Here is a 16,652-nt window from a genome sequence, read left to right as displayed (position 1 = left end):
AGAAAAGCACCAATAGAACAGGACTCTCAGGAGCAGCCTTGACCTCATAAGCCTAAGGTCACTGTGCCCATTGCTGAGTGACCTTAGTGGCATTAGCTGGGCTGTGGAGCAGTGGAGCCCAATCCAATATGTTTGGCAGGGAGTTCCAGAAGTGCAAGAACTGATCATCCAACATCTCGTACATGACCTCACTGCTGCTCCTGTGGTGCTGAATGCCATCAAATCCCCTTCACAGCAATATTTCAGCAAGCTGTTGGAGTTCGCTTCACAGGATGCATGATTGTACTGGAGTTGCATCAGATCCCTGTTCTGTTCTTCCACTAACGCTTGGGGGTCCTCCTGTGGAGGTTAACCACTACTCCTGTCTAAACCTGATGCAGCTTCTGAAGAGAATGAGCGTGCATTTGGTTAAAAGGACTTTCCATAGAGCACCTTTTTCTTGTTTGTTTAAAGGCCAAATCTTCCTTCTCTCTTAACCTTTGCCTTAATGTGAACCAGAAGTGTTTTGAGGCTTGTGGACACACATCTGCTTTGAGCCAATTTGATATGTGGTCCTAGATCAGATTTTCAACGTGAACCATCAAATCAGAATCTGTTTGTGATTCAGTCCAAACCGAGGAAGCGATGGACCTTTTGAGGCCCAAAAATAATCCACACACACAGGCCTTCTCAGCTATAGTGTGAGGTTCAGGACTCATGTGGTTCATTTTATTTGTGCATGTGTTTCAGAGCAGGTTCGCAATTCCGATCGCTTACCCCCAGAATGTGCCCCTTTACATTTTTTCTCTTTTTTTTTCTTTTAACTCCATTTACACCTGGTCACGTTATGTGATTAGTATCTGGACTCTATCCTGAGAAGATTTAAGCCACATGCCTTTACGATTGGTACAGTTATGGGCCAGAATATGCAAATTCGCTGGTTGCACCTCTTGTACTGGAGGGATCGGATTTGTATCTGCTTGCGTCTTGGGTGCACTTGCACTTGCGTTTTAATGTAGAAGACAAAGCAGCAGAAGAAAACAGTTAAAGTGACCCCCTGCTGACCTCAGTCTGGTCGTTTCTAATGCGGCAAAAAAAAAGCAAGGCAAAACGACAGGATTCAGAGCAGGACCTGGTTGAAGTAGGTGGTCATAGACTTGTTGCTCATCTTGGATGGCTCCTCTTACCGCAGAGGTGGTCACCTTGGCAGACAGCTTGCGATCCCTGTGCCGTCCCTGGGTTGGAGTCGCAGACCACCAGACATGTCCCCTCCAGCACCACCAGCTTTGCGTCATTTAGCCCTGCAGAGGAAGCCCTGCGAGCACAGAACCTAAGCATGGTGCACAGCTGAGAGCACAAAGTGTAGGAAAACCTGTTCACACTTGCATTTTAATGTAGATTGGCCTTATCCCATTATACTCCTGATACTCAAGACGCATGAAGTGATAATGGGGTGTAAATGGGGTGTTTCAGAGTTTAAAAGGGCGACAAAAAAGGAAAAAAACAAAAACAAAAAAAAACCCAACTTTTTTGAAACTTGGAATATGAAATAAGACACAGAGGGAGAGAACAAGTAAAAGCAAAGAATTTGAAACTCTTTATTACCAAAGTTACACCAGCACCAGGACAAAGGTCGACCATGGCCACTCTTGGACACGTAGCCACATTACGCACGTAGCCTGATTAAGATGAGTCAGCTATATTACAGTCCTGTAGCTCTACCCTCCCTGAAAATCTCCACTTAATACCCTTACAGCAGGATCATACATTTGCACTTACGCCATTATAGAAAAACAAAACGGAACAAAAACAGACAAAGTACAGGGGACAGGGATCAGAGGGGCATGCGGTTCCCCTCCACGCTGATCTTTACCGCGTGGCCCGGCTTTGTCAGGCGCCGGATGTCTGCGAAGCGTCGCATCTGTTTGTCTACACGTGATAAGCTCTTCCTCACGGGACCCTGCGACAGAGAAGAAGATAATAAATGAGACACAGTCCAAACTATAAATCAGCAGCAGTAATCCAGAATCAGGCTTTAACAAACAAGAGAAATGTGTTGAGGCCCAATTCTTCAGCTTTCGTTTTTCACGATTGAATGGATCTAAAAACAAATGGATTAAGACTATTTTTTCGGGTACAAATTTTGGCTCGCGAGTGGAGCAGCCAGTTTGAGCCCTGTTGATTCCACAGCCATTCGTGACCCAGAATTCAATTCCTTGCTCTCTTTTGGTGGGTAGGATGGTCCTTCCTCCCAGTAGCAGAGCTTCTGAGTTGTTAAAAAAAAATGTGGTGGAGCTTCACGTGTCTTAGAAGAAGGCAGGTTAATCCTACACCCTCCCAGCACTGGCTGAATGATGTGATGAGTGTTTCATTCTGGAGATTTTTGAAGGTTTCTGCCTGACCGCAATGACAAAACAATAGAAACGGACCATTCTGCAATTCATGTCCCTGCATCAGTTCACATGAAGGTCAAGCTTTCCAACCTTAGACCTTCTCTCCACTGTTCTTAAACCAGTGTGCGCACACAGATTAATGCCGTCCCACATACGTAGTAGAAGGCTACTGTTGTATCATGCCTAGCATGAGCAGGCAGTGCAAGTAATGCCCTAGATCATGTGGTGCAACGTTAGCCTAGCATCAGAAGTCAAGAGACCAAACATGTTGACATTATTTTCATTTTATCAAACTCTTCCTTTAAAGGGTCCGGGTCCTAGGTTTATTATTTTGTAACCCTTACAATTAAATAGGGTGTTCTTGTTATTGTACATTTTAAATTGATGCAAATGAGGGCAGTTCTTATTGGCTATTCTGATTTATGCATGATTTACAAAGTACGCTCAGACCAAATGTAGCGATCCTTCAGATTAATGCTTTCACATCCTACTTAATCTCATCCCCCACATCAATAGCTTTGCTTCAGGTGCAAACTGGCTGTCATATGTAAATGTCTTCATGGCTGTGAAATCACAACCATATAGCATATACAGACCCTTTAAAGAAAGGAGGACAACTGGGCACTGCTGTGGCTTTTCACGCCCTTACCATAAATCCCTGAACGCGTTAGTGAGGGTGGTGCACTTATTCTCTACCACACTGCACACAGTGCATCATGCAGCACACTGCCACTTACTGCCCCCTGCAAGCTGCTGTGAGAGCTACAGGGGCATGCGGTTTCCCTCCACGCTGATTTTGACGGCTCCTTGCACGCGCCGCTGCTTCCTCTGCTCAGCAAAGCGCCGTTTGTGCTTCTCCAGGCGGCCAATGCCTTTTTTATAGCCTCTCTAATAATAATCAGACCAAACCGTCTGATCAATGCATCTCCATCCTAAAGCCCCTCTGATAAACCAGCTCAGCAGCTCAACAGATTTTTAACAGTAAAGGGAATTAAACACTTCATAGTTAACCCGGAAGTAATGTCAGTGCAACAAAAAGGGGCCCAAAACCACTACATAACATACATACACTATGTGCACCAAGCTTGTGGACACCTGCTCATTCAGTGTTTTGTCCAAAATGAAGGGTATTCATGGGGAGTTTGTCCCCAGTTACAGCGTCTACAGAATCACCAGTGAGGTCTGGTACAGATGTTGGATGATTAGTTTTGCCAGGCAAACTCATCCCAAACCTTTTGAATGGAGCTCCATCCTCCAGAGAACATAGTTCTACTGCTCCACAGCCCAATGCGGAAGGGCTTTACACCCCGCGGGCCCATGACCAGCATTGGACACAGTGACCTTAAGCTTATGTGCTCCTGGCCGTTCCAGAGCATCCAGTTCCATTGCCAATACTTTTCTGTGGAGATTACAGGAGCTGTGTGCATGCAGGTGAAATCACCAATAGGCATGCGTGTCCACAAACCTTTGGACATGTGTACGTGTGCATATAAATTTAACGTTCACTAAGAATGGGAACACAAACTATTTCAAACCCAAACACTCAAAATCAAATCAATATAGAGTAAATAAATCAACATAAATGTTCATTTCACTCTTTATATCTTTTAAAGACGCAATCAAACCTGACCTATCGCTCTAAATGTGTCTGATGGTTTTCAATCACCCAGTAGCAAATCAAAATGCTGATTTACTACTACCAATGTCTAAGGATGAAAAATTAGCTGGAGCCTGAGGTCTGACACATCGAACCCTACGCTACCCTACATATTACTGCTTTTTAAATGGGTAGAAACAAGTATTTTGAAAAATCCTGGACCCACGATCGCATCCTTGTACGCTAGAATTTACAGTAAATGTAGGGACCATCGCCCTTAACTAACCCACTAACTTCAATTCACTACACCAGCTACCCAAAGCCCTGCCCACTAACCCGGTTAGAGTCCGTCTCCACATTCCACTTGGGCCGCACTACGTAGTCCTTATTGGAGGGCATGGGCACCCGCGCCCGTGCACAAAAACCAGGATCCCCCGGCCTCAACGCTCTGAAAAAAAGAAAGAAAAAGAAAGAGCGAGACAATTTGGCTTTTAATTAAGACATGGTTTTGGTTAGGGTACATATCTAATATCTTGTTGTATCATTACATAGCATAACATATTAATGAGAAACATTTTTCAGTTATGTATAAAAGAAGACTACTCTATTCACTTAATACACTGCATCTTTATTCCTATAAGTGTGAACAAGCATCATACTCACTTCTCTTCTCCTGTCAACACCTTCTCCAGATCTCTTCGAGGAGTCTGCCCCCCTGAACTGTAAGGTAACAGACACACAAGTCATATCCAATTAATCTGACCAGCAAACAGCTGAAACAAACGAAGCATCACAGTACACTGGAGTATATCGGCCAGCTCTGGCACACGGCGGATCACTCTGCTTGCACTGCAGTTACCACCAGCCTGATCACACCAGTCGCAAGTCAAACCGATGAGTTTTCCCTCATGGTCTCACACCTACAATTCACAGCAAGTTGTTCATATTTTCCAAACAAACATTCAATAAAACTAGCACCTACATGCATCATTCTGGAGGAGAAAAAGTCTGCCAGGTTTTATTATTTTTCACTTTTTCAGGTCTGTGTCAACTGTAGCTAATTAGTAAGTTTAGTGTTTTTAATCACAGATATGAGTAAATCTGTCCCACTGTTCAGCCCCACATTCACTCTCGGTTTATAAGTTGACTTGATGGGTGGACACGATGAGTGGAGCTTAATTTATTTATTTTTTACTTGATGGAATGAAATCTCTGGTAAACGTGTCTGGTTTAAGTACGGGTGTATTTAGTGTATTTATGCGTAATAGCCTCAGCCTTTTGGAAGATATTTAAACTCTGAAATTATTGTATGCAGTCATTAATCTTTCTTATAAAGAAAGAAATTTGGAATCAGTCAATCATGGAAAAAAAAAAAAAAGGAAATCGGAATCTGCCAAATAAATTGAAATAACTACACTGATCAAATAACATATTGGCTACTGATATATTAAGCATCCCCATATTTGTGTGTGCTACAGGCAGCTGAACACAACCAATTAGGGCTATATGATATGAAGAAAATGCAGGACAGTGATGTGGCATTTCTTGCCATCAAAAACACCCTTGGCATGAAATGATTACCAAAAGGAAAGGCCAATTATTTTAATCCTTATTCATCTAAATAAATTGATACTGTATCCACACAAACGGGATCAATCCCGTTTGTGTGAAAAAAAAAAAAGCATCCAGGCATCTTAGTGAAGGGTCGAGCAATATGACCATAAACATCACAATACTTAAGTTTTATAGTACATTATGCGACTCCCAACACTGTTTTTTTTTTTTTTTTTGAGGTTTGACAAATTGTCATATGTCAGAGAAAATTTACATTTACATCTTTCACATACCTTGCAAACACTAACCTCAGTTCAACAGGGGTAATAATGCGCGCTTTGTAAGAAAGCTATTAGTCAACCACTGCACTGACCATCTCAGATGATCATGCGGTGATAAATTACTGTGAGAATGATACAGTTCGGTCAAATTGCCCACCCCTAAATTAGTGCACAGGATGATGCAGTAAACACACAAACAGCAGAGAAGAAGCAGCGAGAGGTGGCCTGGCTGAGTTTATGCAAGGAAGCTGAGATTTGTGTTAAAAACGTCACAGAGAGACGTTCTCATAGCCCAGATTCACAGAGCAACACACACCACTGCTATGACGATGCATTCTTGCATCTAGTGCAAAAAAGGGTCCCCATACTACTCGGGCACACCAGACACGCTGACTCAGCACGTCACTATCGGACAGATTTGACCAACATTTCAAACCGATGTGTACTGATGTGTTTACTGAACTCCAGAAGAACATAAAACAGTGTTTATGTGAGGACCACTGCATTAAAATATTTGAATATGAATTGTATTGTTTTACTGCCTTTGCAAGTGAACTGCTTGATCCACATTCTTTTTCAACGAGAGACGGGCCGACAGGAAGCAATGTGCGGCAGGCAACGCACTAAGCTGGCTAATGCTAACGCGATGGCCTCGCTGCCGTAACTTTGTGTACAACATCTACTGTGGACAAGAACTAGCTATGAGGCCACTATGTTTACAAACAACAACTACCTCTATTTCTTCTAAATCCAATGGCAGTGTTGATGACCCAGGCAAGCCAGCTTTTCTTATTCTGCCATAGCAATGGCTTTGTCGCGCAGTCAAAAGCAAATCATCAAATACTGGCGTAAAACATTGGTCAAATTTAAACATCTGACTCATGACAACCCTAATATCGGAATCAGTGTTTTCCCAATTCCTTCTACCTAAAATTCTCCCATTTATAGCTTGCCAGCTCTTTCCGATTACAGCACAAGTCTTCCAGAGAAAGAGTGAAACTGACTGCTGGGTAACTCAAGTACAGAAGCAATGTCCTCCAAGACACTGGCTTTCATTCAGCCTCACACAGACACACACAAAAAGATGAAACCTGAAGATGACGGACGTGCAGAGCATTCAGGCCTATCATGCACATTCTCCCACACACGCACACACACACTCGAAACCTGAGTGGCCCAAAGACGTCGGGGTCCTCTGCCTTCTCGACCTTCTCAGGCTCGCTTCCATGTGTGTTTGTGTGTGTATGTGTGTATATATTGGGGCAAAAGTTTGAGACAGGAACAAGTGGTTGAAATATAGCATAAAACAGAAAGAAATGAGAATATAGAGGAGTAATCAACAGTGAATGAAAGCATGAAATATTAGGAAATGACTGACATGATTCAACATACATGAGCACTGTGTCACTGGGGGTGATTAAGTGAGCAGAAACAGCTAACCTACAGTCTTTAACTAGCTCACAGTGACCAGTGAGTGAAAGGACAAGGTCGAGTTTTCTAATAAAGTGGCCAGTGAATGACAAGTGCAGTTCACCTTTGCCAATGATAAAATTAACAGTTAAAGGAAAACACACGTGACGAAGCTTTGTGTGCGAGTGTGTATATACCTGAGCCGTCTGCGGGGAGCAATCTGTTGATCCAGGTCTCTCTGCTGCCTCTCCTCTCTCGTCATGCCCTTATAATTAGATGACAAGCCAAAGATAGGCCGCGACCATTCATCTAGACAGACACACACACCATTAGTACATCCGTAACAGTGGTCCAGACACCACCAATCTTCCCTTCACATTTCAGTTCATGAGCAATAACTGTATTTTTGTTACATACTGATGAGTTTGAGAGCGAGGTCTTTGTTTGGTCGAGACTCCTTGGGGTGTTTGTAGAGGAACATGACAGCTCGGCCAATTCCACTCATCTTCAAAGTCTCCTGGCTGACGCTGGGTAACTGATGCACACACAAATATTCTTTTACTGCAGTGCTGAATGATGGCCACAAGAAATCCCATACACAGGAATGAGAAATGTGTCATTTTAGTGTCTGCCAACTGACCTCTTGCAGAATCTTTAGCAGCTCCTCTCTGATCTTCAAGGCTGGGAGACTTTTATCAGGAAGAGGACTGATCCACTCCTTTATCGCAGTCATCACTCCACTGTCAATAAACGTCTCCTTCAGATCCTGCCTGAGAAACACACACTAATCAATATATTATGCAAAACTGGATGGTGCCTACTTTTTATTACAAGGATGTTTCCAATGAATTTGGAGGTTCTTCAGTTCGAAACTATGGAGGAACCTTTTAAGGTGCTTTGATGAACTTTCGAGGAATCTTTTTCATCTAAAAATATTTTCTTGAAGATTCCTCAAAGCAACATAAGAGGGTGTGAAGAATCTCCAAACGTTCCTCAAGGATCTTATACTTAACAGTGGACACGTGCACATAATAAAACACACTCAATCAGCTCTTAGTGGAGGGAGAAAGCTAAAGAACCACTTACTTTTTCAAATGCATCACTACAGTGGGCAGAAGCATCAGCTTTTTCAGTGCTGGCTTCTTCTGACTGTTCAGCGTTCGATCCTCCTGCATGCCAACACACACACACACACACACACACACACACACACACACACACACACACACACACACACATTACATATCTTCGAACATCTGACAGCTCAGATTCATACTAAAAGCATAATTCAACTGGAACGCCAACTGAAATGGTTCTGAAGCACAGAAGTAGGTAGAGAGAAAAGGGAATTTTGAAGGGGCTAATGAATAATAACACCACTTTGTTTTACTCTACACAACTTTAACTCTTGCATGCAACCACTTCAACTTGATACACTCACAAGTCACACTACAGACACTTTATGAGATGATCAGGGATCCACAGCTCATCTCAGTTAGTGAAACAAACCTGAAACGCATCAAGAACTAGGTTGCCATTACATGTTTATGTTGAGATGGCAATTTAATGAAATTTTGCAGTGGCTCTGAAATCTGTAGATATTTGCAGTCTGGTCGCACTAATCTGACTGTTCACAACACATTTGAAAATTTTCTCGTAAACTGGCAATTACCCAACCCATATGTACTCTCCCCATGACCGGGATTGTAACTAGCGACCCTCTGATCATAGCGACAGCACCTTAGTCCTTACTGCTGCCGACTGGGAATAATGTCAGTAAATGGCGCCTTGAGGACACCAGATGGCGCTTTTAAAACAAAACTACGAGCTGGACTTGCCGATACCCGATCCATTCAAATATGCCTGGATTGGATCAGGACATCCCTAATACAAGTTTTTCATACACAGTAATTGTGTATTAAACTGCAAAGAAAACTGTTTCTACAATTGTGTGAACCTTACACACTGTAAAACTTTAAACTAAAAACACACACACCTCTGCAGCTTCGGTCATCTTTGTAATCATGGCGCTGACCACATCGTCTGCGTCGCTGATGAACGTTCCACCGTCTCGATGCCGCTTGCGTTTGCCACTCTGAGCTTTCTTACGGGCCAGCATTATATCAAAATCTGACATGAACGATGTGCTGAAAGAATATCCAAAACACTCTTCAATATGCTAGAGAACCAAAATCGTATTGTGATTAAAGTATTTTACTGAGATACACAAAAAGCTTTTTTGAGTATATTGTGGATATTGTCAACACTGATCACCTGCATGTTTCATTACAAGCCATGTAATTAATCTGGCTTAGTTGGATGAAGTGCAGCTTTTGGATATAAACCACTGTACCAAGTACCTGAAGAGCAGTTTAAGAATATTTTTGTCTGCAATCATGTGCATCTCAAATACTGCTTATTGTGAAAATGTCTTTAAATATAATTTACCACATTACCCACTTCTACATTCCTCTTGTGTAAAAAAAATATAATAGTCACATGTATTGTTTCAATATTAACTTGAGTGGTGGTGTTTTAGATTTCACGACACACCAAATCATATCCACACACACACACACACACACACATATATATATTAAATAAATAAGTTAAGACTCACTCTTTTCCACCTCTGTCCACATCATCTGAATCTGAGTCGTCAGCCACTTCTTTTTGTCCCCCAGCTTTAGCCTGCTGCTTCTCTCCCTCAAGCTCCTCCTGGTTAAAGCCCTATACACACAAATAAGTCCCATTTCAAGTACCTAAAAGATCCAATAGCCACAAATCTAACTTCAAACAGTAACATCAAACAGTTCAAGTTTTACTTCAACGGCTCTCTTCAATTACTTTTTCATTTACTACCTCAGGTTACTCATTTTTCTGAAATTTCTCTATACAAATTGTCTCACCGTAAATTCCTCCTCCTCTTCATCTCCCGATTCTCCAAAGATGTCTGCTATCATTTTCCTGTCAGACAGAGACTGCAGAGGTTACACACTAGCCATGGGCCAACGATTGACACTAGTTGCTGTGTTGTCCACATCAAATAAATTAAACAAACAGAGCATTTTTGTGTTAAGGTTAGGATAATTAAATATTAGTGCTATTAAATAAATTCAACATTGTCATTAATCGTTCATGCTTTCATTGTGTTGTTCTTTATTGGTATATTGACCCGTAATTAGAAGTCATCAACAAATATAATACTAAAACATTAAAACCAGAGAAGGGAAAGAAAGAAGGATAAGGGCAAGCCCCACTCACTCTTCTTCATTGTTGTCCGAGTCGCTGTCACTACCGAACAGTGTTTTCTCATCTTTTTTTCCTGCATCAGCCTTCGTCCTGTCGTCTTCATCTTCGCTGTCAGAGCCAAGCTCTCTCAGCTTTGCTGCTACCGTTTTATCAGGAGCCTCTGAGCCTTCATCACTGTCAGAGTCATCAGACACTGCCCTTCTCTTCTTCACAGCTGTGGAGAGACAAACCTCATCAGAACTCCCATCACAGAATCAGTCATTTTTTCTGTACCATTTCCACCATTTGAAACAATATTTAAATAATCAGACAGAAGGTGTAATATTAAACGTATTACAATTACATAGATGAAGTTCCCATATACAGTACCACTTAAATGTTTGGACACACCTGTTTGAATGTGAAATAGATTTATTTTGTAAAAGATCACAGCTATCCATTGTAGTCAGGATGCAATGTCTGGTAGGGTTTTCAGATAAGCAGAACACATTCAAACAGGAGTCCGAACTTTTGACTGGTATTGTATGCATACCACAAATAACTGAGCAAAATAAAGTTAGAGAATTTTACCTTTTGTTTCTTCCTCATCCTCACTGTCAGACAGAATGGCCTTCTTCCTCTTCACTAAAAACACAAAGACCAGAGATCAGAATAAACTCCACCCTTTACAATGACAGAAATACAAAGTTTAAAAACATAATTTAAAGAAACTTAAATCTAAAACGGAACCCTTAGAACATACAAAAGACGCTTCTCCTCACAGGGGGTGAAGAATAAGGCTTGAGAGCTTTAAAACAAATTGCGAATGAAGGTAAAAATGCTTTTCATCCATCTACAAGAACCGTAGCAAGTGTAAAGGCGATGCTGTTTCTATTCTTTCGTTACAGCACAACGGAGGAATATCAAAGCTTGTTGTACAGTTAGAGAGGAGAGGTGTTGTGCACTGCAATTTTGTATACTGATCATTTTGGAACCAATTCGGATTTGCTGATATGGTTTTCGTTAACAGTACTTTACTCTGCAGTCATTTTAATTAAACAGTGGTTTACTGACATTGTCAGTTCTCAGTTGTCACAAAACTTAAACTTAACACCCCAGAAACAGAAAGATATTGCAGTACTGGTAGTGTATCTAATCAGATTTGGACTGAGGTTTAGATATACATTAGATTTAGATAGATACATTTTGTTATTCTAACTATAAAGGTGCTTTATGCTGAACTTGCACAAACGTATTAGTGCCACAATACAATAATACATAAAACAGCAATGACATACTTAGTGAAAGCTGTTCAGCCCCATGGTCAGAAATCTGAAAAATGTTTGACTGGGAAAATCATCAACTACCTGTTATTGTTAGAATTTTGCCCATGCTGATAAAGGTTGGCTGCAGGGTGGCAACATTGATATCATCAACCAACCCCCATCTAGCAAAGAGGCCCCCAAAGTTAAAACCTTTTGATTTCAGATTTTCTACATTCTACATTGAAATCCTGACCACCGGTCAACAGCAATGTGATTTACTCTCTGAAAACCACTGAGCTTTAAAGCAGCAGCATTCTTACTCCCCCTACAGTCTGGAAGTGAAAATCAAGTTTAGGCCAGTACTAAAGGACATGCTTTCACATGCCTTTCTGGACACAGTAGCTGTGTGCATTTTTAGGTCACTGCCACAGAAGGCTGTTCCAAAGCTATGGACCGTATACAGCCTAGAAATGCAGCCCACATTCTGAGTAATTGAGGTTGAAACTAATGTATCCTTCCTGGCCCTTGGTTACCCATGCACATACAATGTGAAAAAACAAAACAGCACCATGAAAATGCTGGGAAACAGAGTCGGGAGCACAGTTAATTTTTAAATTATAATGAATTTCCATTAAGAAAATTGCAAACAATGCCTTAATTGCAAACAATGGGCTACTAAGGAGGACCTGCTGTACCTTGGCATGCAGCTGCTAAGAGATACAGAACAGTCATTAAAAGCGAAGCATGTGGATAGAGGCAATACAGTTCTATTACTACACAAATATGCAGCATTACAGTTTTCGCGACTGTTGTCCTTCCCACTTCACCAAAGTTTGCTTACACACTGCAGTTAGCAGCGTGCCAAGCCCAGAGCAACAACAGAGACGCCATTCTCCTTATTACAAAGTCAGTGGATCATCGCACTGATTTTAAAGCTATTATTTTTAGGTAAAATGCTACACAAGTTTGCTTTAAACTGATATTTTAACTGGAACTCCTCACTTATAATGACTGCCAACATGTAGTGTAACATGATCAAACACTCAACTAAATCACAGTTAACACCGTTCTCAATTGTTGACATTTATTCTCATATCCTATCCAGCATCTTATGATAAAAACCTTAATACCTACTGAAACTTATATACAATCTTTATAGACCACAATGGTATGTTGGAACTCCTTAGTATTTTTGAGAGTCTCACATGACCTTACCTGGTTTGTCATCTTCATCGTCATCGCTGTCAGCTATTGTCCGTCGAGGACGCTCTTCATCCTGATCACTCCCTGCTTCTTCTCTTGGCTTCCTTTCCTCCTCTTCCTCACTGTCTGAGTTAATCGTTGCTTTCCTCTCTCCCGCCTCTTCATCCTCCTTTCTTTCTTCTTCTCCATCAGACTCTCTCTGCGTGCTCTGTTTGGGTTTTTCTCCGTCTGATTCGCTGCCCGAGTCAGAGCTGTGTTTCCTCCGGCGACTCCTCTGTGGCTCCTCGTCTGAATCGCTGGCCTGAGCTTTCTGCTGCTCCTCTGTCTCTGACGTGCTTCCCCTGCGCTTGCGTGGCGAGCCCTCATCGTCATCGCTGTCGGCGGGGCGGGGACGTTCTGGTTCTGAATCGCTGGCTCCACCTCCACCACCGTCCTCATGTTCTGATCCGCTGTCTCCACCAGGGGGTGCTGCATCTTCCCTGTCACTGCCTTCATCCTGTCAGTCACAACAAAGACATGAGCCTCTGGCCAGAAACAACCCCCGCTGCACAGGTACAAACTATGTCTAGCCGATAGGTTGCCAGCAAATGGTCATACTGAACGGAGTAATTGCTAAATGTGGGTGATCTCACAGTATACCACATGTATCAGTATATTTAGTTAAGCCAACAAGTTGGAGAAATTGAGAAAATTCACCAGGAAAACAAAAACAAAAAAAAACAAAAAACAAAACCCTGTCTCGCGCACACAGTCCTGTGGTGCAGAACTGTGGGCTCATTTGAGGACTGCAAGGATGTAGGACATGCCATTCCTTATTTTGGCAACGCATTAGTCAATTTACTGAACTTGTCACTGAAGTGAATAATGCCTGTAATCTGGACTAAGCCACAATATACAAGCCAAAACTGATTTTTTAAAAAATGAGTATGACCTGACCGGTTTCTAATGAATGCGTTCAGCCCCTTCAAGTTGTACCCACACAAAGCTTGTCTAGTCCCTGAAGAGAAATACTGTCAACAACAACAACAAACACTCTCTGGAGCAGATAAACATGAATCTACTGACACCAGGCAAAAGGGGTATAAAGCCCTTCAGCATTGAGCAGTGGAACGGTGTTCTCTGAAATGATGGTGGTGCTCCATCCAATTCTTTTGGGAGGAGTTGTGGATGAGGTGCGGTGGTGATCATCCAACATCCTAACCTCACTAACACTAACAGAATGCAATCACATCCTCACATCAATACTCCCTGGACACTCGACTAACTTTAGGAAGAAATAACGAATGAGCAGGTTTCCCAATACTTTTGCCCACATAGTGCACTTCCAAGAAACACAGCACAAGCAGAGAGCCTGTGTGTGGCATACATGAATCTGTCTCAAAAGCACACACTTAAATCCAGCACCCTTGAGACCTTCTGCCCCCTATGCCAGCACACCACTGACGTGACCAAAGCATGTACTGCATGTACCTGGCGGCCATTACAGTCGCAAGCTTCCAGTGAGCCTGGATGGTGAAAGGTTAAAGACTTTAAATAACTCTCTAACCTCAGAATGGTGTGACCCTCCTTTCATTTCCTCCTCAGCGTCTGACCCCAGCGCATTCTCGTCCTGCACAGGAGTGCCGCTGCCGTCATCTACCAAAACACACAAGACAGTAAACACACACACATTCAACCAAGTCCAAATTCATTAGAGCAAACCACTCTCACTCCGGATTAACCAGCATGACACAAGTAGAAGGACAAATATAGCAAAGGTAAAGGTTTGATGATTCTGTAGTGCCAGCATTTCTATATAATATGCAGAATAATCTACACTACTAACCAGAGTTTGGGGTTTGTTTCCCCCAAAGCATCTGAGCACAAAGGTGATTCCTAACTGGTCAAGCGAGCATCACACTGAACACTCCCTCTCCACCAGTTAAAATGATCTTTACACTAAGGGGCTTTTGGGGAAACTGGGCCTAGATCAAATGCAAAGCAAAGAAGTAGGGCTGGACAAAGTGTATTATTCTTTATTACTATTGTTAAGGACACACAGGGATATTAAAATCATATCAGCATTTTTTTAAACCCAGATTAAACCCCCCCCAAGCTAAATCCCAAATAACAGTAGCTAGATCAATCAAAGCATGCTTTCGTTTTGCACTGAGGCAATGAGGCTATGAGGCAACTAAATCGGAAGTCTTCGCTTTCCTAACTTCAGTGCAAATCTAGAAGCAAACTCCAACACCAAGCATCACTTCTAGGATTGATCAACAACATCTGGAGAATTATCTAGTAGCTAAATGGTGTAAATCTGAGGTGCAGTGAAGCACCCCTCTTAACAAAGTGCGCCCACGTTAGACAGATAACTTGGCCAGCTAGCTAACCCATCTTTTCTCAGATGTAAAATCAGACAAAATAGGATGATTTACAACACGTTTTGAATATAATACCCAGAGCAAATGTAGTAGCTACCCCATCCGCGATCCAACCGAAACCAACCCTCTTTTTGTTCCTCAGATCAGACTTAAAAACAAAGCCCCAGAGGAGCGAAAGGCAAGGCTAGCCAAGTTAGCGCGCGCTACCTGAGTGACTCCCTGAAAAGACTTCATCTTCACCGTCCATCTGGGCTTCTGAAAGGACGGTTCCTCGCTTTTACACACAGCTTATGGCGGACCTGGGCTGATGTTACTCTTCTTATGAAGAAAAAAGGAGCTACAACAACCGCTTCAGCCAAACGCTAGCACCAGCTAGCAATGAGAGCCGGTACCGTTAGCCCTAAGTTTGGTACCGCTCTACTCCTCACAAACAGAGCGTTAAAGTCGGCTTCTCGGCCCTGAGACCATCATCTATGTCTAAGCGAATTATAAGCGCGTTATTTAACATGGAAATTGCGGAAAAACCCTCATATTGTGTCTCTTTTGTCACCGCAACACGAAACTCTAAAGCTAGCTACAGCTCCGCCACCAAAATGGAGTCACGAGCGGTAAGAGGCGCATGCGCGGAGCTGCGCGGGAAAATGACGTCATATTTTTAATTTACGTATTTTGGTTTGATTACGGTTTAATTGTCTTTTGATTGCATTTAATTTATTATACTGTTTAATTGCATATTTATATATTTCTTTACACAATAATACAACAGTCGGTGTATTAGTTAATTATTATATTTTTATATTATTTATATATGTAATTAGAGCTGGGCAATATGACAATATTTTATCGTATCGCAATAAATGTTGTTATCGTGGTACACAGTATGATGATGAGTGTATCGTGGATGTCATCAGTGCTTAAAGAACACCGATTATCAGCACCTTTTTATACATTCAATAGGGTGCAGCATATTTAAGTAAAAATCACGGTACTCAGTATGGGAAAGTATTTGGATAGCAGGTTTTTAAAAGTTTACGCTGTTGGTGCATTTTGTCTACATGACAAAATACTGTGATATATTGTAAAAAAAATAAAAATAAAAATATTTTTAAGATATACATTTTTTCCATATTGCCCAGCTCTAATATGAATCCCTATATTATATTAGGAATATTCTACATGTAGAATATATGATTTATATATGAATCTGTTAATTAATATATACATATATGTTAAATTTCAATAAATATTTACAGCATTTATGTAACAAACAGTATACAATAGAGTAAAACAAGGGCTGTGGAGAAAGTGGTAGCTATTCAGAGTCGGTTTAAGAGGGGTTTACCTACAGGGACTGAGTCAGAGCGAAGGCTGTGATG

General features: G+C 41.8%; 1 protein-coding gene across 2 annotated transcripts; it reads right to left on the bottom strand.

Moving 5' to 3' along the window:
• Positions 1–1,553: 1,553 nt before the first annotated feature.
• iws1 (interacts with SUPT6H, CTD assembly factor 1) lies at positions 1,554–15,869 on the bottom strand. Of its 2 annotated transcripts, none has more exons than XM_072668554.1 (15): positions 15,484–15,869; positions 14,460–14,548; positions 12,926–13,409; positions 11,037–11,090; positions 10,479–10,680; positions 10,124–10,181; positions 9,835–9,944; positions 9,211–9,361; positions 8,301–8,383; positions 7,855–7,984; positions 7,632–7,749; positions 7,412–7,523; positions 4,633–4,689; positions 4,306–4,417; positions 1,554–1,939 (listed from the first exon to the last, which is right to left on the bottom strand). In XM_072668554.1, exons 1-15 carry the CDS (start codon positions 15,521–15,523, stop codon positions 1,814–1,816), a joined length of 1,926 nt encoding a protein of 641 aa, XP_072524655.1. In that variant the 5' UTR covers positions 15,524–15,869; the 3' UTR covers positions 1,554–1,813. The 2 variants fall into 2 exon arrangements, with proteins under 2 accessions (XP_072524655.1, XP_072524656.1); XM_072668555.1 differs by lacking the exon at positions 15,484–15,869 and adding an exon at positions 14,739–14,824.
• Between the last annotated feature and the right edge of the window lie 783 nt (positions 15,870–16,652).

The sequence above is a fragment of the Salminus brasiliensis genome, chromosome 23 (genome assembly GCF_030463535.1).
Source record: "Salminus brasiliensis chromosome 23, fSalBra1.hap2, whole genome shotgun sequence".
In the NCBI taxonomy this organism is placed as follows: domain Eukaryota; kingdom Metazoa; phylum Chordata; class Actinopteri; order Characiformes; family Bryconidae; genus Salminus; species Salminus brasiliensis.
This window is presented reverse-complemented; position numbering and strand designations above follow the sequence as displayed.